Source organism: Jatropha curcas, chromosome 11 (assembly GCF_041381405.1).
Source record: "Jatropha curcas cultivar XTBG-Jc1 chromosome 11, XTBG_Jcur_1.0, whole genome shotgun sequence".
Taxonomy (NCBI): Eukaryota; Viridiplantae; Streptophyta; class Magnoliopsida; order Malpighiales; family Euphorbiaceae; genus Jatropha; species Jatropha curcas.
In genome coordinates, this window is record NC_143161.1 from 5,001,886 (window position 1) to 5,012,059 (window position 10,174).

At 31.1% G+C, this 10,174-nt stretch overlaps 2 protein-coding genes across 4 annotated transcripts; one reads left to right on the forward strand and one right to left on the reverse strand.

Moving 5' to 3' along the window:
- Window positions 1–2,213, forward strand: LOC105634201 (uncharacterized; the record flags this gene model as incomplete). Its single annotated transcript, XM_012217020.4, is given in 4 exon segments — window positions 1–27; window positions 838–967; window positions 1,490–1,666; window positions 1,758–2,213. Coding segments are annotated over 4 exon segments (493 nt in total), but the record flags the coding sequence as incomplete, so codon positions are not given.
- Window positions 2,214–4,269: 2,056 nt separating this feature from the next.
- LOC105634199 (Homeodomain-like superfamily protein) lies at window positions 4,270–8,178 on the reverse strand. 3 transcript variants are annotated; one of them, XM_020679239.3, is made up of 7 exons: window positions 7,342–8,178; window positions 7,155–7,231; window positions 7,024–7,060; window positions 6,301–6,421; window positions 5,862–6,120; window positions 5,575–5,704; window positions 4,517–4,678 (listed from the first exon to the last, which is right to left on the reverse strand). In XM_020679239.3, exons 1-7 carry the CDS (start codon window positions 7,466–7,468, stop codon window positions 4,650–4,652), a joined length of 780 nt encoding a protein of 259 aa, XP_020534898.1. In that variant the 5' UTR covers window positions 7,469–8,178; the 3' UTR covers window positions 4,517–4,649. The 3 variants fall into 3 exon arrangements, with proteins under 3 accessions (XP_020534897.1, XP_012072409.1, XP_020534898.1); XM_020679238.3 differs by lacking the exon at window positions 5,575–5,704 and having other exon boundaries at window positions 4,270–4,693; window positions 7,342–8,155; XM_012217019.4 differs by lacking the exon at window positions 5,575–5,704 and having other exon boundaries at window positions 4,270–4,678; window positions 7,342–8,129.
- Between the last annotated feature and the right edge of the window lie 1,996 nt (window positions 8,179–10,174).

A 10,174-nucleotide genomic window follows, 5' to 3' on the forward strand; every position in this document is an offset into this window, starting at 1 on the left:
CAATTCTGGGAGTTTAAAGTCACCTCTGTATGTTATCAACATGACTGGTAGATTTTTGTTGTCTTTTCTTACGAAAAGCATGGTTTTGTGAAGATCTTCAATAAATGTGAACTTGTTCCTTCTTTGTATGTTTGTATGTGCTCACATTTCTTCAACTAGATGTCGTTAAAATGTGATACTTTCTCTGGTATTCATATTTGTTATTCATCTGCGATGTTGCTGTCCATCTCCTCAACAGATGATACTATGTGTCATCCAACAGTCAGTTCCTTCCTTTATCTTTAAAAAATGTTATGTATCAAATATAGCTTGTTATCCTTTTTATCGCATCATGAACCTTTTCTCCATGTTTGTGATTTGCATTTGATCACATGTTGTGAGATGATAACATCTTCAAATGTATATAATATGTGCATATGTGAATAACACTTAGACAAGACTGCAATATAAAGCTTAAGAATACTATGCTACATAGGCATTTTTAGAGATCTAAAGATTATTCCTTATTCTATTAGGATTTTATACAAGTTAAAAAGAAGGGAAAATTAAAATATAATAAATTCCTAAATAAAAATAAACTCTTAATGAATAATAAAATACAAGTTTCCTAGCATGCAAAAAATCCCATGAAAATCTAAATTATCAAATCAAGAATTAAATTAGAACAACTCTTTTTTATATTTTATGTTTCTGGATTACATCATATACAAGTTGCTAATTGCCATATATATATTAACATTATAATATAATCAATTTTCTATATTAAGTCTATGGTGCCTGCATTTTTCTTTTATACAATTATGTGATCTAATTTGAACTAGCAATTAATTGATGCAGGTGGTGTCATCGCATTCTCCCTATCCAAGCTACTTGTCATCTAGATGAAAAGGAACTGCGAGTAGTCGTATCAAAGCTTGTTCTTCAATTCATGAATGACAAAGCAAACAACCTGGCACGACCTGTGAAGGTAAAAGTTTTATTTTGTAGTCACTGCAGATGTTTGAGCGATGCTGTGTGCAGTATATTAGTATTAAATTAGTTGAAGAAACTGTTAAACCTGCATTCCAAATCCAATCTCCATTGCTCTCTTTGCTCATTGTGAATGAAATGACTTACAAGACATGCCTGCCACTGAAATTTTTTCTATGTGCTCATTGGATGGCTCATATTTATTCGACAGATTTTCTACATAGAAAGACAGAACGAAGGGGTTGGGGAAAGAGAAAAATGAATGCATCAAAAGGTTCTAGCATTCTATCCATTGTTTGCCTTGCTTCCAAATATGAAAAATCCTTACTACATTGATGTTGAATGAAATAAGAAGCTGGAATTTAATTTTGTATCCAATCGAACAATTTATCTCTCTTCCATGAGCGTCTTGAATCAGAGCAACTATGAATGTGGATTTATCTTGAGAAAAAAAATTGCTAGTTTATGCTGCTCTGCTGCAAATTTATGCATTGGCTATGTTTAATCCTTTGATCTGTAGTTTGCAGTTGGGTACAACAGAAGAGGTATTGAAGAGACAACAGCAAAAGCTGTAAAAGATACATCAAAAGATTCAAATTTGTGTTCTTTGTTGGACCGGAACAAATGCTTTGAGGTTGTGGCATCTGCAGTTAAAGATGTTGTAGCAGATTCATATGTTGATCTCAAATCTCCAGAGGCAAGAATGTTTCCACATTTCAAAAAATTATAAATTTCTTTTTGCCTGTCTTATTTATCCTTTGGTCTAACTACAATAAAAAATCTGACAGCTTTCCATTCTTGTTGAGTTGCTGCCTCTTTCTGGAGTGCCCAACGGGTCATTATTCGCAGCCGTCACTGTTCTTCCTCAAAACCTCATTAGTGTAAAGCCAAGACTCTGCATTAAGCCATTGGTTTCTGATGCCAATGCAAAGAATGGAAAGAGTTGAAGTTAAACAAAAAGTAGCAGGAACTTTCGTGTCGATCAATAGTCAGCAGATAAAGACTCAAAAACACACACGATCACCTTTTATTCTCTGCTCTTGTTGACATCTAACTATTATTTTCTGCAGGAATTCCTATTCCTTGGCCTTTGGTAATTAAATCTCGTTTTTCTAATTATTTTGTTATTTGGATATATGAGGTACCTGGGAGTGGGACCAAGGCTTTTGGAGTTGAATTCCCATTCCCAACATTTAACAAAGAATTTACCATTTGCCATAATTCAATGAACTGGATTGCTAAAACTACAGTACTTAAAATTGAATGGTCATGCTTACGCCTTTTGATTGAAAAAGCGTCATTGAGTCTTTATTTATTTACATTGGAAGGTAATCAGAGTTGAAGGAGGAGAAGTAACTTTCTTTGAAAATTTGGGTTTTCAGGTTATTTTATATTGAAAAACAATTACTAAAATGGAAGTATGGCTAAAAGCCTAAGGCCTACCGGCAATCATTCAAAGGAGGATATTTTTTTTATTTGAAATAAATTGAAAGGAAGACATAATTAACAGGTAAAATCACATACTTCTCTTGAATTAAATATCCTACCAAAAGAATTATTTTATTCACTTTCCATCAAAATTAACAGAAAAGTTGGTATCTTGTTCAAAAGATATAAATCATTTCCATAAATAATTAAACACAAAAGGTGCTTAAAATTAATAATTACAATATTAAACAAAAATTAAATAATTATATAATTAATGCTTAAAATTAAACCATGCATATTCATAATTAACAAGTGAACACGGTTTGTCATTTTCTATTTTCTATTTTTTAAGAAAATTATTTTCTATAATTACACATTTTTAATATTAAAACTGTTTTCAATGCATATTTATTGAAAAATTCACTCCTTATATCTAGTAAAAATTTTGACTATTTAGCGTGAAGACTCATCATTTCCATAATCGATAATTGGACTATAACTAATTTATAAATGAGCCAAATGAATCTCGAATTTTGTTTATTTATAATTTATAGTTCAAATTCAAACTTTACTAATTAAATTTATTAAAATAATTTTTTTTTTTCCGCTAAGCCTCAAACAACTCATAAGTGATAACCAGGTTGGATGATTTACTACCTTACTACTACGGTACTACCTTCATTCAACAAACGAAAATCACCTTCATTCCACAATAGACTCTACACTTGCTATTATTAGATAACCAGTAATGCATTGATACATTCGGTTTCTACAAGGAGCATAGCTATGCAGGAGTCAAGTTCTTTGCAGATCACTTTAACAGTAATCTTTATGGATAATCCAAAATTTCCACGAGAAGAGTTTAATCAAAACGCTCGAGTGTATCTAATACTGTAAAAGAAATGGTAAGCTAAAGACTATATATATATATATATATATATAGTACTAATACTAAGTTTTCTCCTGTAATAGACAAATTATACCTATGATGGGAGCATTATACTCAAGAAAGAGGAGTTGGTGTCTCCGTAGAGGAGAAGCTCTACGGACACTATAGAGTTAAAGCTTATTACGCCCATCTCCTCAGTGTGAGATTTCCCATAAGGGGAGATTATGTGTCTTAGAGGCATTCAGCCATGGATGTATGGAAATTATTATTCTTAGACGTTCGAAACTTTTGTCCCTTAATATTGTAATAAGACCCTCAAAGATAACACGACTGGCTTTAGGTGACTTGCCATATATCTTTGATATCAGATATTTGCATATTATAGTCGATTTATTTTTCCCATTCAATTTAACATCACTCACTTGATAAATTAATCAAAATTTTTAGAGTCTGAGAAATTTAATATTATATTTCTCAATCTCCGTATCTGTATTAATATTATACTTCTCGTCTCAGATAAGAGGATTTAACATTATACTTTTCATTCTCCGTATTTATACAGATAATTTTAACAGCTCACAGTAAAAGATTTTTAAAAATTGTTCTCATTTTACTTTTTTTTTTTTTTTAGTTGATGGTCAAAAATACTCTAATCTTGAAAAATGTATTTTTCATTGATTAATGGAACCGCAGTCGGAGTCTAAATATGCCATTTTATCTCTATCCAAATGCTCTTGCAAGTGGATGAACCGCAATAAATAAGCATCACAGGAGATGTTGGAGTCAACATGAGACAATCAATTTCCATGACTTCCGCTCAATAAATATACTAAAAAGCCTTTCGTAGCAAGTAGTAATTATCAAGGACCTTATACATGATCATTTTCCACATGCAAATTCAATATTTTCGTGGCTTTAAAATGTCATATAAAGCAAGACTCAAAGCTATACCAAAGGGAGAAATTAATGAATAACAATGGCTAAAAATTAAAATCTAATCAAAAATTTTTTTTAAAAAAATGAACTAATAAAATATTCCCAAAAACACTGAAAAAGATAGAACTTCAACAACAAAAACAGATTTGAATTCTCTTTACACGAAGAACATTAGGTACCACAAAGAGCAATAGAAAGGTCTAAGTTAATACTACGTTTTCCAGTAGAAGATCCCGAACAGTCTTTCAATGCAGAATATGATGAGACTGCCTCGCTTATCTCGCTTGTCGAAGATGCATTACTTCTCTGTGATGGAAGATGTGGCAATGACAGCGATAACGACAACTCACAGCAGCCACCACCTTCCTCTTCTTGGGCTCTTCCACTTCCAGTAGCCTCATCAGGTTTGCAAATTTCTGCATCTGACTTACATTTCGAATGATCTAGCTTTGCAATCTGCGACACAAAGTACTAAAAGTTCAGTAATAACCAATTAGCACCCTTTTGGTATTTGAAGAATTTGAGATTCTTAACAATCAGAACATGCCAAATACAAAATACGTAGTTGATACTTGCAGCTATAAATTTAGTTGGGGCAGTCCAGTAATTCGATAAGACCGAACGGTACGGTACTGACACCTTTAAGAAGAGTAGGATTTACAGTAGTGTCTGTATTCTCCTACATCAATAAATAAGTATTTTGAATTTCCATTCTGTCTTCCGTTCCCTATAAAAAAGAGGTCCCCATGTATAATAGTAATAGGAATAGTAATAACATTGGACCACAGAATGTAAGAGTTTCTGCCTATACTATCATTTTCTGGAAGGCAGCCTAGGGAAAATTATTAGTTATGCAGATTAAGAAACCCTACAAATTTAGATTTATAAGATTTTTTAGTGTAAGAAAATTAAGTAGCTGGTAATATCTAGATATTGTACAGCTTAAAATTAATAAAATTAATTTAGTTTCTAATAATAAATTTCTACGAAAGCACTAATCAATCCAAAAAAAACCAATTGCACAAACAAAAAAGTTAAAAAAACCCAAAACAAGAAGTCTCTTGGAAAATAATAACCTAAAAGTTGAAAAACAAGCTGCAAGTATAGAAAATGTCAAAAGTTCATATTTGAAAAAGCAGCAGCAAGTAAAGTAGGCTTTTGAAACCCAGTTAAGAAACAAATCTTCAAGAAAAACAAAAAAGAGAGAGAGAGAGAGAGAATTTATTAATTATTTTTACGCCACTATATAAGGAAATAAAAGAAATAAAGATAAATAGCTCATTGAGAAAGTGTGTAAAGTCCAAGTCCTCGCCGTAACAGGCAGGAGATACCACACTGAACAGTAACTTTACCTAAATTAAAGCTGTAAAATGAAAACACTTTTGCAACCAAAGGGATGACATAGCCTCTAACAGGTTGACCTAAAAAGTACATGGATATATTCCAAACCTTCAACTGGTCATAAGAGTGGTTAACTGGAAACTGCAAAGAAAGGCCACACCTTACAACATGACTAATTGGTTGAAACTCGAAAAGGTAAAAACAAATACCAACATTACACTCAACCCCAGTTAAAAAGACTGTCTACAAACTGAAAAGAAAGAAAGAAAAGAAAAGGGTTTTTATTTTTCTGATGTACCTTTAGAAAATCAGATTCTTGCACTGCATATTTGAAAGAGTTGAGGCTGTAAAGATCTTGTGGCAGAGAGAAGCCTGTTGATTTGGGTTTAGAATGAGTCTGCTCGCATCTGAAACCACCACCACTGCTACCATTACCATTACCTTCTCTTATTCCCATATAATCATCAAGAAAGTACGGATTCATTGCTGTCTCACATATTCCTTGGCTGCATTGCAGGTTTTTATCAGAGATTGAACTCCTCGTCTCGATTCTTGATCTGCAGAAAAAGAGAAATCAAACAAAAAGAACTTGAAAAAGAAGATAAAAGAGGAGCGAGAGTTGAAAAGAAAAGATCGTATATATATATATATACATACATACATAAAACACTGCAAATATTCTTTTGTTTTTTTCTTCAACTATATATTATATATTTACTTTAATAATATAAGCTGACCTTTTTGAAGGGAGAGTTGTACTGTAGATGAAGTGAGAATCTGATTCTTCAATGGGTTTTACTTCATCAACGCAACATCCATCATCAAAAGATTGTCTTCTTTGGAGGGAAGAATTCCTATCTGTCAAACAAAGAAAACACACAAAAAAAGAAAAAACATTATTTTTCAAGTTAAAGAATTAAACATAGGCCTTTTATGACACTAGTAGATGAGTCTTTTGATAGAATTTAAGAGGAGAGAGTAATGGCAAGTAGGTCTATTGCATTTAACATGGGTTCGATGCAAAAGAACATCAAGAACAGCTAGATTGGCAATTGGGTTTTCCTGTGGGTTTCATCAGAAATACTAATATTAGAAGATCTGAAAGGGATGCAAGATTATTCTGTTCTCAACTAATTTGGCATAAAAATACTCGAGTGTATATATACATATATATGTGTGTGTGTGTGTGTGTGTGAAAGAGAGAGAGATATATAATAAATGAAGTGAGGCTCCTACAGCTACTTCTTTTCCAAAACATGCGTTTACATGTGAAATTCAAAATCTTTGATTCTGAACGGCGGATAAGAACCATTAGAGGAAAGTATAACACAAAGTCTGCCACTAATGCATATACACTAACAACGATGGATGATTCAGAACCTGATGCAGATTTGAAACATGAAGAGCTTTAAGGTGGTCTTTATATAAAGAAACACCAGTAAATCCTTTTAGATACATACCTTGTTTGCCCAGATCACTTCTCATACTTCTATACATCTGGTCAACACAAATCAAACCATGTAAGAAAAATTAAAATAAAAAGAAAGAAAGACCAGAAGTTTTTAAAAAATGGGTTAAAAAAAATAAAGACCTGGAGATGGCTTTTGACGTGTGAAATGGTTAGTCCTTTGACATCCATCAACTGAAGAACAAGCTTAGGAGTGGCTTCTACATATAATTACAAAAATTGGAGGTGAAGAAACAAAAAATAAAAATATTACAAGAGATGAATAAACTAAACAATCAAATTAAAGCATATTTAAATCTAAAAGACTTACTGTCTTGGCCACCAAGCCTTTCAATAGCATGAACAAAGCAGTGATGAAGCTCAGGAGTCCATCTCAAGCGAGGAACTTTTGATCTTATATATTGTCTAACAGTTCCACTTCTTCCACAACTACCCATATTTTACTTATCAAAAAATCCAACTTGGTATTCAAAGGAAAGCAAATTTTCCTCTTAAAGACCTTTCCTTTAATGGTTTCTCACCGTCCAAACACACTTGATCGACTTTCCTCCTCAAAAAAAACTTGTTTTTCTTATTCCATCAAATTTCTTGGAACTGTCAAGCTAAGGTAATTTTTAAGCAACAGTAACACTAGTAACAACACAAGCAGGCGAAGGAGGCTTCAAAAGGAGTGGCTCATAAACAAGAAATAAAGAAAGAGAAAGGTACTTATAAGTGTACCCAAAGGGTTTTTCCTTTTTTTTTTTTTTTCTTGGTTTTGAGAGAGAGAGATACAGAGAAAGAGAAAAAAGATCACGAGAAAAGGAAGAGACGTTGCTGTAAATTCCTTAAGGAGGACTGATAATATCTGCCTGCTGCGTCTGGTTCAGTTCTGTTTCTACCCTCTCTTTTGCTGTTTGCAGAGAGAGAGAGAGAGAGAGAGAATTAAAAGAGAATTCTGATAATCACGAGTTTCTGATCTTCTTCTTCACCGAAAATCATTATATGCTCTATATAATATAACAACACACCAACCAACTGCTTTGCTTTGACCTGTGTTTTCTCTCTCTATATATCTCTCTCTCTTACATAAAATCCTATAATACGCCAACGTCGTCATGATCACAAAATGCCCATGAAGATTTCTTTTCTTTTCCTCTTCTTTTTTCTTTTTTTTTTTTTCCTGTTTCCAAATTAGAAAATTATGGTCGCGGTGTCATTTGGGAGTTGGGACACCCTTCTTCAGTCTTCAATCTTGACTGCATCGTTTCCAGGGGGAACTCCGTTTTCTTATCACCTTTTCACCCCTGTTAGACTGTTACTTTCTTCTATACACATTTTTCTTACTTACTAATTTTATTTTTGTTTGGACATTATGTGGCAAAAGAACTATGCAATGTAACGGGGATAAACTTCTCATCCATAAATTAAAATAATAAAAATGAAATTTTTTATTAAAATATAATATTTCTGATCTTACATTAAGAAGAAAATGATAAAATAAGAATAATTTTTTAAAAAATTTTTATTTTTATTGATTTGATTTATAGTTGAAATTATATACTTGGTCTAGACAAGTATTTCTCAATAATAAATACTATTTCCGTTTCATAATATTTGTCACATTTATAGTTTTAAGGATATTTTTTTTTATATTTATCCTTCGTATATAACCAATAATTATTACTTCAATTTAACGAGTTTCTTAGATAATTAATACTAAATTAAGAGTAATATAGTCAATTTACTCAATAATTTATTATAACTTAGACAAAATAAATAATTTTCTTAAAAGATGAGAAATTCTAAACGTGACAAATATTATAGAACAAAAATAGTACATGTGTGTTACTGTCATAATGTGTGTGTATATGCATATTTATTTTTATAAATCATTAATCCACATTAATGTGCTTAAATTTTTAATTTTAATTTTTAAGATTGCATTAAATAGCAATGGATACATACATTGCATTATTATGTATTTTTATAAATCATTAATCCTTATTAACGTATTTAAATTTTAATTTGTAAGTATACATCAAATATCAATTTATATAATAATGAAAATTTTCGATATCAAATTTTATATAATCTTTTTATAATCTGAATGATTTATAGGACATATGAAATTAAAAAGTTATAAATATATTACGATATTATAAGTTTTATTTTCTCTAATATTTCCATTTGTCCACTTCAATCACTTTATTGCTCTTAAGTTTTTCTCTATGTATATTTTTTCTTTTCTCATGTATACATATATGAGGTGTTGAAAGAGTTAAATCCAAAGATTTTTCTATAAAATCTAATTAGTAAAGAGGAAGAAATTTTTAAGTTCTTCTATGTCATAAATATAATTTATTTAAAAATATTTTAATTTTTAGTTATATATAGTTTGCATTTATTTTCTAAATGTAATGTTTGAATTTGGAGGTCTCAATTATACCTTCAATAATTGAGTTATGATTTTTTGTGCAATAATTTTTTATTAATTTATACATTTACGAAGATTAAATTTTCTTTTCGCTAATTATATTTTAATTGAGATCGTAATAATGATGATTTTAAATTTAACTCTATATTTTTTAATTCCTGCTATTATAGTTTTGGATTTCAAGATTCAAACTCGATCGTGTTTAATAGTTTTACTTATGCAAGTAATAAATTGATGAACATCGTATTGCTATTTTAGAAAAAGAAAATAAATATCAGCAATAAAAAAGTTAGTGGTAGTTTTTAATTTACATCGACCTACCAAAAACATATCTTTTATATTGTACAGCGCTACGGCCAGGCGTGCCCCTTTTATAAAAAAACTGTAGTAAATCAAATTTCACGTCAAGAAAATTGAAAGTCAACTATTCTGGCAAGAAAAGACACGAGAGCCTCAAACTGGTCCCACAGTAAAAACAAAATCTCGCAACAAAATCCAGACCGTCCATTCACTTCCTACAAAAAACCGGCACGTATCCCTGGAAATATCAACGGCCAGATGGTGAGCAAGAAGATCACGTCAAGAAGCGGACGACGGTGAAGAAAGAGTATGTATTATCCGCGTTTGGAATTGGAATTTGGAATTCTGAAATTCCTAATCAAATCAATCACGTTTTCAAGTTTTCTAATATTTTGTTTTTTATTATTGAAAAAGAATAAATAAAATG